An 18744-nucleotide genomic window follows, 5' to 3' on the forward strand; every position below is an offset into this window, starting at 1 on the left:
ACGACCGAAAACCGCGCCGCAAAGCGCCGTCCTCTTCACCAATTCCGCCTCATCAACAGCAGCGCGCTCCTACGGGTGTTGACGATGGATTGAAGACCGCTGGCCGGCTCAAGGGGATTAACGGCTTATGAAGGTTCCCTCCTCACAAAGGTTCCTCCAGCATGGAGGCCTCAACGGGGCGCGGCCCCACCATGAGCGGTGCGGAAAAAAGAATATACACATATTTATTTGTTGTTTATTATATTCAAAACATTTTACAAATAGTCAATGTTTGTCTTTTTGAAACGTGGATTATGTACCGGGTAATGTTTGTAAATTAAGATTTTAAGTATTATAGAAAATCAGGAATCAGGAAACATTTATAAATAAATAAATGAATAATAAGATATTATATTGTAATATATTTATCCTTTAAAATATTCATTATATTATATATATATTAGTTATGATATGGTAATTACCATATTCTGAATATTGTTTTATATATATATATATATATATATTAAACTGTTTGGATAAGACGTCCTTGTTATGTCAAACTGTTGGAATACACGTTATATTTAACCGCAAAGTAATAATTCGTGTTTGATAACCTTTCTTTTTGCATTGAATCAGACTGGGATGTTACCAGATGGGTGCTGGATGAGTTGCAGTGTGAGTTTGGGAGATATCAACACCTTTTATTTCATCTGATGATGTCTAAAAGCTGCCAAATGAGCACAGAGACAAAATGTCCCCGACAGAAGATCCAGACTGTGAAAGGACACGCAGACACATGCGAGGTGATGCTGAGCCGAGCTTTAATCAGAAAGAGCAGAAGACCAGAGGATTCAACAACACTTCAGGGAGGGAGGGACACGAGTAAACACTGAGCTTCGTTTACATCACACTCACTTTCTATCTGTAGTGTGAAACCACATTAAAACCCCCTGTGTGTCTCACAAAGCATTAAAGTTGTGCGCTTGCACTGGTTACTAGAGGCCTCCATGACGCAGCTGGAGGAACCTTTGTGAGGAGGGAACCTTCATCAGGTGTCATCAGCCACGGCGCTGGACAGCAATCTGCCATCCTTCCTCATCAACGTTAGTAGAACCGCCCGGATTCTCATTGTTGTTGTTGTTCTTCTTCTTTTGACCCGTCTTTGAGGGAGCGTTTGCGTTGCCACCCGGAGGCACATTGACTGAAGTGGACGGCGGGTTGTCTCTGGCAGCGGGTTTTGGTGCGTTGATGCCGTAACAGAAGGGCGTGACATCTTTGCCGCTGGAGCAACTCGTGCACGGAACCGAGCCGTCACATCGGAGGATGTTCTGCAGCCCGACCTTTTCCCCGAGCCGCTCAAGGGCTCCTGTGAGGTTCCCCACGGGAACCTCTTCTCCTCCTTTAGGCTTAAACACTTTAGAAAACACAACAGCGTGGTTTCTCCATTCCGTAATCACATGGATTTTTTCCAAAATACTAAAACGACTCGTCTCGGAAGCACATTTCTGATCACACGGGGAAGCAGGAACGTAGAAAAGCAAGAAATCATTTCTGTTGATATTCTTCATCAAGGTGTTGAAGTGTTTCAGAACGCGGTACTCTGCGTGATCGGCTCTCCCAAATCTAACTGCACCACTGCATGTATTGTTGACCTCGTCCCACGTCATACTTTTACTTCGACATTTTTTTAAAACTTTCTTCCATGGTACCTGTGCATTAGGACACTGATCCAGAACATTCGGCCACCTCAAAACCGTGGCAGCGACCATCGTCTTGCTCGCGTAGACGTCACATTTTATGATCTTTCTCCACACATTCTCGGTGTCGTCATTGACTCTGCTGACGTCGTACTGTTGCATCTTGTTGTTGTACGGGATCCTCACAGCCAGACTGAACATGGGGAATCTCCTGTAAAAGGGAACAGAGACACCAGACGAGAGGCAGACGTCATTACAGCAGCACGTTAATAAAGGATCCGCCTCAAACTGTAGACTTCAGTCACGTGTTACTGCACAGCTGTTATCTCCTCTATTTTAGATCATATATAGAAAGTCAGAACTCAATTGTTCGTCCAGGACTTTTTTAGCAACATTATCTTGATGTGCAAAACCCTGGAGACAAACAGCCTGCGTGCTTATTACTCGTTATCAGTCATTCCTCTACAAAGAACATTTGAGCTTTTATCTTGAAAAGTACTTCCTGAGGAATGTTTACTTCATCACCTACTGACCTTGGATGTTTGTTGAATCTTGATTGGTAGGACGGTCGATACCTGCCAGATGAAAACAGAACAAAATGTCACTGACGTGTTTGAAACAGAAGAGAAGATCAGAGCAGCGCGTTTTAATATTTATTCTAATCAGTAGATTCATTTCACAAGTCAGTTTTCTTGCAATTCTGCGGCTTCACTATTGTTTGTCATAGTTACATGTTTTTTGTTTGTTTGGAAGAATTGTATTTCTATTTAACTATGACAATAAGTTAAGCAGATATAAAAACATGTCACATTGCAAGTTTCTCATCCATGGAAATAATTCATCTACGGGATTCTGCAAAAATGTGGGTTGTGGTATAGTTTATTTTAGTTTTTAATATGCATATCTAGCAACATTCAACTAAATAATAGAATGAATAATACCTTTTTATTGGAAAATGCAAAAGCATGCAAAATGTAAAAGAGAGACAGATAAAAGTTTTTCAATAAGATACGTTGAATTGTTTCAAACTATGAAACGACTCAAAGGCTAATTTTTGTTTTTACTATGAATAAATAACATTGAAGTAAATAACAGATTGAAGTCAGATAATAGAAATACAAGTCATTTAATTATTTAATTATAATTATTTTAAGTGCAGACATCAGAATGTTTTTTACAACAATAAAAGATGAAATATGATATAAAATCAGACATGAAATTAAAATAATACATATAATACACATTCAATAAGGGTAAACTGAACTAAATAAAGGTTAAAGAGAGCTGCTTTTTAAAGGGGACGTATCATTAAAAGCTCTCAGTGCCTTCTGACCCTCAATGAAATACAGAAAACATGTGATTCAACGAGCCAATCACAGTTGGTCTGTTATTTAACACCAGCTGACTCACCTGTTCCAGAGGTCATTGACGATTTCTGCAATTTGGGTCTCGTCTGGTCTTGGAAAATGAGGCTGACTGCTCCCAACAGACAGCAACAGGCCCAGAGAGTTATTTGAAGAAACTTCACAACATAAACAATATATTTAGATGTTTTCAGAGCTTCAAGTATTTTTCTGGGCTCGGCACATTAACGCGTTATGAATTTATAAACGCGCCAAAGCCGACAATTAGTTCAACAGCATTTCTTTTTTTACCACTGGGAGGGTCTTAACACTTAAATGGAAAATGAAGGCACTGCACTATTAAATGGATGTTTTCATTAGAAATATCTACCAGACGGCGATTCCAGCAAAAACCCTGTCACCAGAGTACTACAAGCCTGAAGTACCACATAAAGTATTACACAGAGTTGGTGCAGCACAAAGTGCAACATCTACACCCTGTGGAAGGTGGATTTCTCTCGCAGGTCGTATTGTTCAGAAGAAGAAAAGAGGTAAAATACCAACTGTCATTGGTGCAGAGGAGTGAGAGAACGTAAAGTCAGAGGAATGGATGGAAACGCTGATCGTGTCATTGTGTAACTGCTCAACCTGCGTCACTCAAAGTGTTTTTTCTTTGACTTTGATTCAAAGGAAACACACAGTCTGCACAGACTGAAAAGTCCTCTTTTGTGCTAAACACCGTTACTTCGCTGCTGAACACACGCTGCATTAAGCATCATGCTGCTCCTCATAAAAGACTTGATAAAAGAACTCAAGTTATTTATCATTAATTTCTAGCCTGCTTAATATTTAATATTGTATAATATCATTTAATATTGGCTAATTGGAAATGAGTCAACGTGAAAAGACAACGAGCAGTCGGGGATGTTTACTCACTTTTCGGGACGGTACATAGAACTCCCAACAGACGCAGACAACAGCAGCAGCACGGCCATCAGCCACAGCTTCGCCATCTGGACACAAAATCATTATTCCAATGAAATAGCAACATATCTCCTTTAAGAAATCCACATATTTACCACTAATCTTTGCTGTTGGATTGTTCCTGTCTGGTAGAAAGGTGAGTTCTTCTTCTTCTTCTTCTTCTTCTTCTTCTTCTTCTTCTCCTTCACGTGTTGCTGCAGTGAAGACGGTCGGGGGGAAGCAGCGTTTATAAAGAGGAGCGTTCCCTCAGGGAGGTTCTTCTTTTGAACTTTCTCAGAAATGAGGAAGACGTTGAAGAAGGTTTGTTGGTGAGATGTGAGCTCACGGGTTCCGCCCAGCAGACGCTTCTGAAGACAAAGAAGAGGAAGTTTGACATTCAGCCGCTTCCAGCGTCTAATGGACACCCAGTAAAAACGCACCAAATACTAAATGAAGATCAGACTCAAAGAGCAGAGCCGTTGTGAATGGATCCATTCCTCAATTATAATGTATGATACAAACAGGTGTGATGTCAAACTATTGAAATGTTCCCAAATTCCACCTGTTACCCGCTAGTGATGCGTCACCGTGTACAGAGAAACAATCAACGCGTGTCCTGGGTTTGTGTTTGGGCCTTTAGTGCCGTCTTTTGACCTCATGGTGGCGCTAGAACAGAGATCTCTTCAAAATGATCAGTATTCACAGACAAAGTGTTCATCTACAACACTTTTGTTATTGTTTTTATTGATCTGAAATGACCTTTTTTAACGGATTAAACTTTGAGAGTTTGTATGTTTTATGAGTTTAGGCCACAAGTCCATGTTGTTCTTCTCTTATTAATGCAAGTTTCTCATGAACAGATGGAAACGGGAAGCTTCTTTGTCTTGAGCAGAATCTGCGAGTCATCCACCGAGCAGAAGTCCTCAACATCTGTTGGCGAAGCTGTCAGGGTGGGGACGCTCTCGCTGCTGGTTCCCCCTGAAGGAGTTCCTCTTTGACATTAAAGACTCATCCATTACATTACATGTCATTTAGCGGACGCTTTTATCCAAAGCGACGTACAATAAGTGCGTTCAACCATAGGGTACAAACTCAGGAGAACAAGAAACAAGAAAGTGCAATTTCCTCAAATAAGCCAATTTACAATTTGCTATAGATGTGTCCTGCAGGGTCAGACCCGCGGAGAACACGTGACTCGGCTGTTATGGTGGTCGGATCCTTGCTCTATCCCCCTTTTGTTTTAAGAAAAAGGTGAATTTCTAGTTTTAAACAGCGTCCAGTTTTATTTATAGGTAAGCTTTGTGTTAAATAACACGAGGTCTCAAGTACGGTGGCCCTGAGGTGCCAAACACAACGGCAAATAGGAACGCACAACGAAATTAAGCAGAGGACGGACCCTTCTGATTGGACGGACTGTGTCTTTTAAACAGGAAATGATACGTGGCTCTCAAGGGTCACGCACCCCCGCCACACATCCAGCTCCTCACGCCAAGGAATCGGACTCCGGTCCCTGAGCCGTGCCGCCCGTAGCGTCCACCCTAAAAAAAAAAAAGAAAAAAAAAAGTGAGTTAAAAGACAGACAGTCCATCTGTCCAATCAGAAGGGTCCGTCCTCCGCTTCCTGCTATAAGGCCCTCCCCTTTCCGTAAGAAGTTAAAGTCGTTGTGTTTTGCACCTCAGGGCCACCGTACTTAAGACTAGTTTATGCTTCAGCGTTTTCAGAGAGACGCGAGGACACGTAGACGCAAGAGCCCCTTGCGTGTCCCTTGCGTGTCCCTTGCGTGTCCCTTGCGTGTCCCTTGCGTGTCCCTTGCGTGTCCCTTGCGTGCGTCGACCCATTTTTCTAGACTCGTGTCAAAAGCTACGCAAGCCTCCAACACAGCCATTATTAAAACAAAGATTTTTTTAAACTGCACGGCACACCGAAGGGGGTAAACCTGAGACAGCCGGGGAAGAGGAGCGCGATTAACGAAAGGATCAAAGAACACAGGACAAGCAAGATAACTCCTGATGCGTAAGGGGGGGAAGATCAGTTAACCACTTTAGCAAAAATCAAACGCTAGAGTGGCCCTTAACATCCCGTCAGAAAACACTGTAAAGTGTCTCAAACTAAAACACAATTCTCTGTTAAAACCCCAGTGATGCTGTAAGAGCAGCTCCAGACTCTGTTGGTGGATGAAACCCGGCAGCGTTCCTTGATCGTGAGCACTTTGTACCAACGTTCTGCTCAAACCAGCCAGAAGGATGAAATCAAATGAATGGAATAAGAATAATAAACACCTAAATGATATAAACTGATGATTTGAAATCGCTTACCGATCAGGCAATACTGGTCTGCTCCAGAAGGAGGTGGTGCTGCTACAGGCGGCCTCATGAGCAAGATGCAGTTACCAACCCGACCCCATTAGACCATGAAGCTAATTAAACTCAGTTGACTCACCTGAGCAGGATGAGGAGAGCAAGATGTACAGGTATGATCAATATGATCGGCATCAGTCTGAGTCAATAATTCACTAGTTAACCCACTTAAATATGATTGAGTGCAGTTTTCCTCTTGATCTCATGGACACGTGTGTTCTTAATACAGCTGATACGACTACTTTCTCCAACATGAGTCTTCAGTGTCCCATTCCTGCCAGGAGGGGGCGGTGTTTGCATTTATACTCATAGTTATCCATCCATCACTGTACGTAATCCGATCTGCCAATATTCTTAAATTAAGCGTTAAATGACTCAAGTGTGCGTAAAACAAAGCACCAGGTCAAGTGTCAACTAGCAAATAATCCTAATTAAGTAGCTTCTTTCACATCAGGAGGTGATGCTTTGTTACCAGATGGGTGCTGGATGAGTTGCAGTATGAGTTTGGGAGATATCAACACCTTTTATTTCATCTGATGATGTCTAAAAGCTGCCAAATGAGCACAGAGACAAAATGTCCCCGACAGAAGATCCAGACTGTGAAAGGACACGCAGACACATGCGAGGTGATGCTGAGCCGAGCTTTAATCAGAAAGAGCAGAAGACCAGAGGATTCAACAACACTTCAGGGAGGGAGGGACACGAGTAAACACTGAGCTTCGTTTACATCACACTCACTTTCTATCTGTAGTCTGAACCCACATTAAAACCCCCTGTGTGTCTCACAAAGCATTAAAGTTGTGCGCTTGCACTGGTTACTAGAGGCCTCCATGACGCAGCTGGAGGAACCTTTGTGAGGAGGGAACCTTCATCAGGTGTCATCAGCCACGGCGCTTACCAGCAGTCTGCCATCCTCCCTCATCAACGTTAGTAGAACCGCCTGGATTCTCATTGTTGTTGTTGTTGTTCTTCTTCTTTTGACCCGTCTTTGAGGGAGCGTTTGCGTTGCCACCCGGAGGCACATTGACTGAAGTGGACGGCGCGTTGTCTCTGGCAGCGGGTTTTAGTGCGTTGCTGTCGTAACAGTAGGGCGTGACATCTTTGCCGCTGGAGCAACTCGTGCACGGAACCGAGCCGTCACATCGGAGGATGTTCTGCAGCCCGACCTTTTTCCCGAGCCGCTCAAGGGCTTCTCTGAGGTTGTCCGGGGGAACCGGTTCTCCTTCTTTAGGCGCAAACACGTCGGAAAACACAACAGCGTAGTTTGTCCACTTCTTAATCACCCTAATGCTCTCTAAAATACTAAAGTCACTGTTTGTGGATAAACATCTCGTAACACACGGGGAAGCAACAACGTAGAAAAGCAAGAAATCATTTTTGTTGAGATTCTCCGTCAAGGTGTTGAAGTTGTTCAGAACGCGGTACTCTGCGTGATCGGCTCTCCCAGCTGTAACTGCATGACTGCATTTATTGTCGACCTTGGCCCACGTCATACTTTTACTTCGACATTCTCTGAGAACATCCTGCCATGGTACCTGTGCATCAGGACACTGATCCAGAACATTCGGCCACTTCAAAACCGTGGCAGCGACCATCGTCTTGCTCGCGTAGACGTCACATCCTACGATCTTTCTCCTCACATTCTCGGCTACGTCCTTCACTCCGCTGACGTCGTACCGTTGCATGTCGTTGTCGTACGGGATCTTCACAGCCAGACTGAACATGGGGTTTTTCCTGTAAAAGGGAACAGAGACACCAGACGAGAGGCAGACGTCATTACAGCAGCACGTTAACAAACTGTAGACTTCAGTCACTGTTACTGCACAGCTGTTATCTCCTCTATTTTAGATCATATATAGAAAGTCAGAACTCAATTGTTTGTCCAGGACTTTTTTAGCAACATTATCTTGATGTGCAAAACCCTGGAGACAAACAGCCTGCGTGCTTATTACTCGTTATCAGTCATTCCTCTACAAAGAACATTTGAGCTTTTATCTTGAAAAGTACTTCCTGAGGAATGTTTACTTCATCACCTACTGACCTTGGATGTTTGTTGAATCTTGATTGGTAGGACGGTCGATACCTGCCAGATGAAAACAGAACAAAATGTCACTGACGTGTTTGAAACAGAAGAGAAGATCAGAGCAGCGCGTTTTAATATTTATTCTAATCAGTAGATTCATTTCACAAGTCAGTTTTCTTGCAATTCTGCGGCTTCACTATTGTTTGTCATAGTTACATGTTTTTTGTTTGTTTGGAAGAATTGTATTTCTATTTAACTATGACAATAAGTTAAGCAGATATATAAAAACATGTCACATTGCAAGTTTCTCATCCATGGAAATAATTCATCTACGGGATTCTGCAAAAATGTGGGTTGTGGTATAGTTTATTTTAGTTTTTAATATGCATATCTAGCAACATTCAACTAAATAATAGAATGAATAATACCTTTTTATTGGAAAATGCAAAAGCATGCAAAATGTAAAAGAGAGACAGATAAAAGTTTTTCAATAAGATACGTTGAATTGTTTCAAACTGTGAAACGACTCAAAGGCTAATTTTTGTTTTTACTATGAATAAATAACATTGAAGTAAATAACAGATTGAAGTCAGATAATAGAAATACAAGTCATTTAATTATAATTATTTTAAGTGCAGACATCAGAATGTTTTTTACAACAATAAAAGATGAAATATGATATAAAATCAGACATGAAATTAAAATAATACATATAATACACATTCAATAAGGGTAAACTGAACTAAATAAAGGTTAAAGAGAGCTGCTTTTTAAAGGGGACGTATCATTAAAAGCTCTCAGTGCCTAATGACCCTCAATGAAATACAGAAAACATGTGATTCAACGAGCCAATCACAGTTGGTCTGTTATTTAACACCAGCTGACTCACCTGTTCCAGAGGTCATTGACGATTTGTGCAATTTGGGTCTCGTCTGGTCTTTCAAAATGAGGCTGACTGCTCCCAACAGACAGCAACAGGCCCAGAGAGTTATTTGAAGAAACAGAAAAATTCACAACATAAACAATATATTTAGATGTTTTCAGAGCTTCAAGTATTTTTCTGGGCTCGGCACATTAACGCGTTATGAATTTATAAACGCGCCAAAGCCGACAATTAGTTCAACAGCATTTCTTTTTTTACCACTGGGAGGGTCTTAACACTTAAATGGAAAATGAAGGTACTGCACTATTAAATGGATGTTTTCATTAGAAATATCTACCAGACGGCGATTCCAGCAAAAACCCTGTCACCAGAGTACTACAAGCCTGAAGTACCACATAAAGTATTACACAGAGTTGGTGCAGCACAAAGTGCAACATCTGCACCCTGTGGAAGGTGGATTTCTCTCGCAGGTCGTATTGTTCAGAAGAAGAAAAGAGGTAAAATACCAACTGTCATTGGTGCAGAGGAGTGAGAGAACGTAAAGTCAGAGGAATGGATGGAAACGTTGATCGTGTCATTGTGTAACTGCTCAACCTGCGTCACTCAAAGTGTTTTTTCTTTGACTTTGATTCAAAGGAAACACACAGTCTGCACAGACTGAAAAGTCCTCTTTTGTGCTAAACACCGTTACTTCGCTGCTGAACACACGCTGCATTAAGCATCATGCTGCTCCTGATAAAAGACTTGATAAAAGAACTCAAGTTATATATCATTTATTTCTAGTCTGCTTAATATTTAATATTGTATAATATCATTTAATATTGGCTAATTGGAAATGAGTCAACGTGAAAAGACAACGAGCAGTCGGGGATGTTTACTCACTTATTGGGAAGGTTCACTAGACGGTCCATAGAACTCCCAACAGACGCAGACAACAGCAGCAGCACGGCCATCAGCCACAGCTTCGCCATCTGGACACAACATGAAGCTTCATGATTGAGGGAATATTTTCAAATACGTTGTTGTAGGCAAATTACTGCTTTGTCTATTTTGTTTTATTGACAACTTTTATATCTTAAAACGTCCACTAAACTGCAAAAGTAGAATACATGTATGTAGGACCACAAATGTCAATCATGGTAATCGTCACGCTAATCAAATAAAAATCATTATTCCAATGAAATAGCAACATATCTCCTTTATGAAATCCACATATTTACCACTAATCTTTGCTGTTGGATTGTTCCTGTCTGGTAGAAAGGTGAGTTCTTCTTCTTCTTCTTCTTCTTCTTCTTCTTCTTCTTCTTCTCCTTCACGTGTTGCTGCAGTGAAGACGGTCGGGAGGAAGCAGCGTTTATAAAGAGGAGCGTTCCCTCAGGGAGGTTCTTCTTTTGAACTTTCTCAGAAATGAGGAAGACGTTGAAGAAGGTTTGTTGGTGAGATGTGAGCTCACGGGTTCCGCCCAGCAGACGCTTCTGAAGACAAAGAAGAGGAAGTTCGACATTCAGCCGCTTCCAGCGTCTAATGGACACCCAGTAAAAACGCACCAAATACTAAATGAAGATCAGACTCAAAGAGCAGAGCCGTTGTGAATGGATCCATTCCTCAATTATAATGGATGATACAAACAGGTGTGATGTCAAACTATTGAAATGTTCCCAAATTCCACCTGTTACCCGCTAGTGATGCGTCACCGTGTACAGAGAAACAATCAACGCGTGTCCTGGGTTTGTGTTTGGGCCTTTAGTGCCGTCTTTTGACCTCATGGTGGCGCTAGAACAGAGATCTCTTCAAAATGATCAGTATTCACAGACAAAGTGTTCATCTACAACACTTTTGTTGTTGCTTTATTGATCTGAAATTACCTTTTTTAACGGATTAAACTTTGAGAGTTTGTATGTTTATGAGTTTAGGCCACAAGTCCATGTTGTTCTTCTCTTTTTAATGCAAGTTTCTCATGAACAGATGGAAACAGGAAGCTTCTTTGTCTTGAGCAGAATCTGCGAGTCATCCACCGAGCAGAAGTCCTCAACATCTGTTGGTGAAGATGTCAGCGTGGGGACGCTCTCGCTGCTGGTTCCCCCTGAAGGAGTTCCTCTTTGACAATAAAGACTCATCCATTACATTACATGTCATTTAGCGGACGCTTTTATCCAAAGCGACGTACAATAAGTGCGTTCAACCAAAGGGTACAAACTCAGGAGAACAAGAAACAAGAAAGTGCATTTTCCTCAAATAAGCCAATTTACAATTTGCTGTAGATGAGTGACGTTACAAGTACAATTTAAGTGCTACAATTTGTTAGTCTTTAGTCGAGGTAGAGTCTGTGTGTGTGGGTGTGTCCGTGTGTGTCGGCCGAGGTGCAGAGAGCAGGAGGGTGAAATTCAGTTTCCTGCCCTCTTTCGCGCAGGTGATCATGTGACTAACCGTTAGCATCGCTCGTTTAATAAAGTTTTCCTTTACGACTCACACTAACAACACATGAAGCATCTGACGTCACCGACGAGCGTCTCCGTCCATTACTACGCAGCTTCGATTCACGTAACTTCACGTTTGGCTATAAAGGAATTCCACGGTCACATGACCTTAGGTCTCCCCCGCTGAGTTAAAGGAGGACTAGTGTTGTAGTCTCATTCTGATCGATCCCCCAGGGTGGGGTTCAATGACTGCTTTTGAAAGTGAGTGTTAAGTTGTACGCACTTATTGTATGCAGGATTTCGAGTGCATCACAGTACAGAAACAGCACTGGTGAAAATTACGAATGATCTTTTACTTGCATCGGACCAAGGACTCATCTCTTTTCTTGTCTTGCTGGACCTCAGTGCCGCATTTGATACCATAGACCATTGTATCCTGTTGCAGAGACTAGAACATTTAATTGGTATCAAAGGAACTGCACTCAGCTGGTTTAAATCCTACCTATCGGACCGATCCCAGTTTGTGCTTGTAAACGGTGAATCCTCAAAGACCACCAATGTTGGTCACGGAGTCCCACAAGGTTCTGTACTTGGACCGATCTTATTTACCCTCTATATGCTTCCTTTGGGCGATCTTATCAGGAAACACCGCATAAACTTCCATTGTTATGCAGACGATACTCAACTGTATCTGTCGATCAAGCCAGAAGAGACGGAGCAGTTAGTTAGACTTCAAGAATGTCTTGGAGACATCAAAACTTGGACGACCGGCAACTTCCTGATGCTAAACTCAGAAAAAACGGAAGTTATCCTGATAGGCCCAGAGCGCCTTCGAAGCCAGCTTTCACGTGATACAGTTTTTATGGATGGAATTGCTCTGGTACCCAGCAGCACCGTCAGGAATCTGGGAGTTCTCTTCGACCAGGATATGACCTTCAACTCGCATATAAAGAAGACTTCAAGGACAGCCTATTTTCATCTACGTAACATATCAAAAATCAGGAACTTCCTGTCTCAAAGTGATGCAGAAAAATTAGTTCATGCGTTTGTCACTTCCAGACTTGACTACTGTAACTCTTTGTTATCAGGCTGCTCTTATAAATCTCTTAAGCCTCTCCAGCTGATTCAGAATGCTGCAGCACGTGTATTAACAAGAACTAAGAAAAGGGATCATATCACTCCTGTATTAACTTCTCTGCACTGGCTCCCTGTTAAATCAAGAATAGATTTTAAGGTACTTCTCCTCACCTACAAGGCACTTGCTGGTGAGGCACCGTTGTATCTTCAAGAGCTTGTAACACCGTATCGCCCTACAAGGCAACTGCGCTCCATAGATGCTGGGTTACTTGTTGTTCCTATGGTTTTAAAAAGTAGGCTGGGGGCCAGAGCCTTCAGTTATCAAGCTCCTCTTTTGTGGAACCAGGTTCCACTTTCAGTCCGGGGGGCAGATTCGGTCAGCTCTTTTAAAGTAAAACTTAAAACGTTCCTCTTTGATTCTGCCTATAGTTAGGGCTGGCTCAGGTTAGTCCGGACCAGCCCTTAGTTAAGCTGCTATAGGCTTAGAATGCCGGGGGAATTCTTAGGACACACCAAGCTCCTCTTGCACGCTCTTGTTCTACCATAATTCACGTTTTATTAATGCACATGACTAATTCAGCTTCTTTCCGGGAGTTTTTTTTGTGCTTTCTTCCCTATCAGGTCTAGATTGTGGTTCCTTCGGGACCCTGGTCCTGACACCTACCGTGGCCATGTTGACGCCTGCTGCTGCCATCATCATCATCATCATTATTTTAGATATTAATCATATTACTTTACTCATAAACCGACATTACCCTCTCCTAAAATCTCTGTGCTCTCCCTCCCCACAGGCTTCTGTGGATGGTGGTTCTATGTGATGGTGGTTGCCTCTGCAGTGGTCCTGCTGTGCGCCTGGCTTACTACTCACAATTACTTGATGCATTTCTGTCATAGGAATTGCATGTATTATACATTGCTCATTCTGTATACATGGCATCCATTGTAGTCTGTCCATCCCGGGAGTGGGATCCCTCCTCTGACGTTCTCCCTAAGGTTTCTTCCCTTTTTTCCCTCTTGTAAGGGTTTTTTCATTTTTTGGGGAGTTTTTCCTGTGCCGATGGTGGGTTTCGGGGCAGAGGATGTTGTATGTGTACAGACTGTAAAGCCCTCTGAGGCAAATTTGTAATTTGCGATAATGGGCTATACAAAATAAAATGACTTGACTTGACTTGTGTTATTGTCGACCATGCCGTTCGGACGCTAGTCTGGCCCGCGTTCGGTTGAAGTGGGCTGCATCTGGCCTGCAGCTGATTTGAGTTTGAGACCCCTGCTCTACAGGATCGCGTTGTCGCGGTGATGTTGGGAGTCAGGGAGAGTCGGCTGTCGAGTGTGACGCCGAGGTTCTTAGCGGTCAAAGTGGGCGTTAGTACGGAGTTTCCAAAGTTGACTGTCAGGTCCTGGGTAAGCGAATCTTTGCCGGGAAAGAGAAGTAGTTCAGTCTTGTCGGGGTTGATCCAAGTCATTTACATCTTAATCGCATCTTAAAGACGGATAATTAAGAATCCTCTTCAGGCCGAAGTCAAGCATGAGTGTTTCTAACTGGTTGTACCAAGAGCTTAAACTAAAGACGATATTTTCTATTAGTCCCTTGATCACTTGGTGCGTATGGTGTTCATGGCCTGAATGGATTGGTGAATAAAAGGTACATGGAAAGTTCCCTGATGTACAGAAACGTGTCCATCACAATCTCCCCCGAACCCAAAATGGATCAATCAATTATCAGGACGTTTTCTTCCAAAAAAGTCGTTTAAATTCTTTCAAAAAACACACAAATGGTTTTGTACAGACTTCACAGCGAGTTCTCTGCTTGTTATGTCATGTTTCAATGTATCAATGTTCATAACTGTTTATAAATCTTGCTTGTTTTCTATGTTTGGATGTTTTTAATGGTTTTATGTGAAGCACTTTGAATTGCCTTGTTGAAATGTCACAATTGTCCTACACGATAATGTACTATATTCAGTGCAGCGATGGGATGTTGTAAGAAATGCACGTATGGTCGTATTCCGTTTGTTAAAAGTGCGACGTGTCTCCAGTATCGGTGGCAATATGAGCACGAGGACGTATCGTACCGCTGGAGTTCTGCTGTCTGCGGGACGTCAGGGGCGACGAGGAGCGTCTCTGCGCTGGCAGGCCGTCGCGCCGCAGCGTTTGCACGTTTTTCGCCTGAAATCGCTTTGACTTGACGGGAGAAATGCAGCGAGTTTGTGTGTCTGTGTCCAGTAACAGATGAGCCCCTTCACGGCTACAGATGTGTGTGATGCTCGGTGTCACAATCTGCTCTTCATCCTCATCCTCGTACGACATTTCAGCAGAAACACAAGAGGGAAGTCGACGGTTTCCCAACAGCCGAGTCATGAAGGACTGTGAGGAGAGATATCGAACCACTTCCATTTATTTAATAAAGCAACTCGCATGTTGAGAAATTCTTTAAGAAATGTCTCTTTATTTAGGCCGGTCATCATGACTTGAAGATGAAGCACGGAGATTTCAGCAGAAAGACGTGTGGTGGGGGGGGCAGGGCTGTAGTGGAGGGTAAACGCCGTTTACGCATGTTACGACCCCCGGTCTTGTCTCTGTGTGTGTTAACCCTCCTCAGGTAGAGCTAATTGTCTTCATTACTCATCCGCCCTCGCGTGATCTCCTACAGCTGGTTCCTGTTTCCCATCCTCCAATCGCATCGTCCCATCAGCTGTATTCATGTGTTCCTGGTTGTTCAGTCCAGATCTCTCCGGCAGGATGTGAGGTTGTGTTGGGGGTGCGCTTGTGTATTGGTTGGACATGGTGGATTGTTTTGGATTATTGAAAGTGTTGATCATTTGTATTTCTTGTGTCCTTCCCAGGGAGAACGGAAAGCACTTGGCAGTGTTGGGAAAGACGCCCTGGGCACACATCACCCGTAGGGATGTCTCCGGGTACGTGCGTAACAAATTGGGGCTCGTCCGGGATCTGTGCCCCCCGCTGCTCGGACCCTGATTAACCATTGACTGGTGTGTAGGTGAGAGCCATTGTGTTGCACTATTGTTTAGTATAAGTGAATAATGTGTGTGGCAGTAGTGAGTACTTGCGTGTGGTAAGATCTACAACACCACTTCTACTCCATAATCATAGTTCTTACTTCCTCTGCCTGCAGGGTCTGCGTTTGGGCCCCTCGCCTTAAACGGCCGGTTGAGTTGTGACAAGTTCCCAGGCTCGTCTCAGGTGCCGTCAGATTTGTCTTACCACTTTGCATGTTTAGTTTTTTTTTGTGTTGCTAGTGATGCGTCACCGTGTACAGAGAAACAATCAACGCGTGTCCTGGGTTTGTGTTTGGGCCTTTAGTGCCGTCTTTTGACCTCATGGTGGCGCTAGAACAGAGATGTCTTTAAAATGATCAGTATTCACAAAGTGTTTATCTACAACACTTTTGTTGTTGTTTTATTGATCTGAAATGACCTTTTTTAACGGATTAAGTGTGCTAGGATGTCCCCTGGACGCGGTGGAGGTGTTGGGTGACAGGAGGATGATCATCCCTGATGACCAACACCTCCCACCCCATCCATGGTGGACGTCCTGGAAGCTCTGTACAGCTCCTTCAGCCAGCGGCTGATTCACCCCCGGTGTGTGAAGGAGAGGCACCGCAGGTCCTTCATCCCGGCTGCTGTCAGGCGGCACAACCAACAGTGCACCCAGTGAACCACAGAACACTAAACACGTGCGCGTGTGTGTGTGTGTGTGTGTGTGTGTGTGTGTGTGTTGTTATTTTCCTCAACATTCTACACACAACAACCCATAATGACAAAGTGAAAACTGATTTTTGCAAATCTATTAAAAATAAAGAACGAAAACATAACATGTACATAAGTATTCACAACCTTTGCCATGACACTCAAAATTGAGCTCCGGTGCATAGTTGTTTATTGTTGTTGTTTATGTGGACCACGGACAGTGGGCGTGACAGATGAATTGTTTCTACGAATAAGAAACTTCCATCTGACATGTTTTATATCTGCTCCACGCATTGTCATATTTACATACAATCCTTCAAATGAATAAAACATAACTATGACAAACTATAGTGAAGCTGCCTTTGTAATTCTATTCCATTTAAAATTAGAAGGAGGAATAAAATGAGCTACTAATGCTTTTGCTTAGAAAGTTTTCTCAAAAGAATTGGATGTGTGAAATGAATCCATACTAATACAATTGTAAAAAATATTACAACGAGCTGCTCTGACTTCTCTTCTGTTTCAAACACGTCAGTGACATTTTGTTCTGTTTTCATTCGGCAGGTATCGACCGTCCTACATCTCCAGACTCAAATATGAATGGAACAAATATCCAAGGTCAGTAGGTGTTGAGGTAAACATTTCTCAGGAAGTACTTTTCAAAATAAACGCTAAAATGTTCTTTGAACAGGAATGACTAATAACAGGTATTAAGCACACAGGCTGTTTGCCTCCACACATTAACATAATGCCGATAAAAAGGTTCTGGGCGAACAATTGAATTTTGACTTCCTATTTGTAATCCAGAAAAGAGGAAATAACAGCTGTGTGCAGTAACACGTGACTGAAGTCTAAAGTTTGAGGCGGATCCTTATGAGGGGCCGTTTAGGACTTAGGAAAGGTGTGTCTCACACACACTACTGAGACACTTGCACATACTCTGTAAACATATGCACTCATCTGACACGTACATGTGAGAAACATGCCCACATGCATATATACTGCTGTGTCATATACACATACAGATGAAATGCTTACATGCATACAAGTGAAACATTTGTACGTATCTATCTGTAACACTCATACATGCAGATATGAATAGGTTGTATATATGTATACATATATATATATATATATATATATATATATATATAATTATAACACTTATACATGCATTACTCAATCTCTTGCATCTAATTAGCAAGATATAAAAAGTGTAGATACGTATACAAGTGTTTCACATGTATTCATACGAGTAATCTCACTAGTGTGTATGAATGAAATGTCACCAGCATCTCAGTCACAGCGAAAGGCAGAAGCAAAGAGAGCAGGTTTTCAACCGCGCCAATCTTACACCCGTCCTTAATATGTTTTTAAATCCAGACTTTTCTATACTTCTGTAGGTCCAACTTCATAAATAATATTATACTTAAGTCACGAAATGTAATTTCAGGACTTTTTCAGATTAACATTAGTAACATAAGAAAAACAAACATTGTAAGAACAACAAGAACAACATTCATTAATTGCCATTAATCGAGATTAATGAATTTCAAAATGTGCGATTAATTAGTTAATTTGTTTTAATTTATTGACCCTAGTGTGTGTGTGTGTGTGTATATATATATATATATATATATATATATATTGTGGTGTATATACATGTAATATAAACAACGTCTAGATTGAAAATTCAAGGTTGAATATCATTTATTCGTAGTCTTCGTAGTCCTCGCCATCTGGATACATTATATATAAGTTTAATGATCAAGTTCAATATTGTCGATACAAGGATAAAACAAAAGGAAGGAGTTAAAAAATATGTTGTTGCAAATTAGTACATTTTCTCCTTTCACTGAGTCAACAGTCAAGTCCCTGGGATTTAGGATGAAACTAAATGAATGGAATAAGAATAATAAACACCTAAATGATATAAACTGATGATTTGAAATCGCTTACTGATCAGGCAATACTGGTCTGCTCCAGAAGGAGGTGGTGCTGCTACATGCTGCTTCATGAGCAAGATGCAGTTACCAACCCGACCCCATTAGACCAGGAAGCTAATTAAACTCAGTTGACTCACCTGTGCAGGATGAGGGGAGCAAGATGTACAGGTATGATCAATATGATCGGCATCAGTCTGAGTCAATAATTCACTAGTTAACCCACTTAAATATGATTGAGTGCAGTTTTCCTCTTGATCTCATGGACACGTGTGTTCTTAATACAGCTAATACGACTACTTTCTCCAACATGAGTCTTCAGTGTCCCATTCCTGCCAGGAGGGGGCGGTGTTTG

At 42.2% G+C, this 18744-nt stretch overlaps 2 protein-coding genes across 2 annotated transcripts; both read right to left on the reverse strand.

Annotated features, from left to right (window-relative positions):
* Window positions 1-783: 783 nt before the first annotated feature.
* Window positions 784-4317, reverse strand: LOC120813714 (uncharacterized). The gene is made up of 5 exons (XM_078079722.1): window positions 4099-4317; window positions 3956-4032; window positions 3087-3152; window positions 2210-2251; window positions 784-1887 (listed from the first exon to the last, which is right to left on the reverse strand). The coding sequence occupies exons 2-5, from the start codon at window positions 4030-4032 to the stop codon at window positions 1038-1040; spliced, it is 1035 nt and encodes a 344-aa protein (XP_077935848.1). The 5' UTR covers window positions 4099-4317; the 3' UTR covers window positions 784-1037.
* Window positions 4318-6966: 2649 nt separating this feature from the next.
* On the reverse strand, window positions 6967-10638 carry LOC120813713 (uncharacterized). The gene is made up of 5 exons (XM_078079721.1): window positions 10466-10638; window positions 10128-10216; window positions 9252-9317; window positions 8381-8422; window positions 6967-8073 (listed from the first exon to the last, which is right to left on the reverse strand). The coding sequence occupies exons 2-5, from the start codon at window positions 10214-10216 to the stop codon at window positions 7221-7223; spliced, it is 1050 nt and encodes a 349-aa protein (XP_077935847.1). The 5' UTR covers window positions 10466-10638; the 3' UTR covers window positions 6967-7220.
* Window positions 10639-18744: the final 8106 nt, after the last annotated feature.

This window comes from Gasterosteus aculeatus, chromosome 9 (assembly GCF_964276395.1).
Source record: "Gasterosteus aculeatus chromosome 9, fGasAcu3.hap1.1, whole genome shotgun sequence".
NCBI lineage: Eukaryota > Metazoa > Chordata > Actinopteri > Perciformes > Gasterosteidae > Gasterosteus > Gasterosteus aculeatus.

What these genes read in the sequence shown, in the direction of transcription:
- LOC120813714 (XM_078079722.1), bottom strand. Translation starts at nt 4,032, where the DNA reads ATGGCGAAGCTGTGGCTGATGGCCGTGCTGCTGCTGTTGTCTGCGTCT. An exon ending in TCTATGTACCGTCCCGAAAA is followed by an intron (nt 3,153 to 3,955) that starts GTGAGTAAACAT and finishes TGTTGGGAGCAG; the next exon opens with TCAGCCTCATTTTCCAAGAC. An exon ending in GTCAATGACCTCTGGAACAG is followed by an intron (nt 2,252 to 3,086) that starts GTGAGTCAGCTG and finishes TTCATCTGGCAG; the next exon opens with GTATCGACCGTCCTACCAAT.
- LOC120813713 (XM_078079721.1), bottom strand. Translation starts at nt 10,216, where the DNA reads ATGGCGAAGCTGTGGCTGATGGCCGTGCTGCTGCTGTTGTCTGCGTCT. An exon ending in GTCAATGACCTCTGGAACAG is followed by an intron (nt 8,423 to 9,251) that starts GTGAGTCAGCTG and finishes TTCATCTGGCAG; the next exon opens with GTATCGACCGTCCTACCAAT. An exon ending in AGATTCAACAAACATCCAAG is followed by an intron (nt 8,074 to 8,380) that starts GTCAGTAGGTGA and finishes TCCCTTTTACAG; the next exon opens with GAAAAACCCCATGTTCAGTC.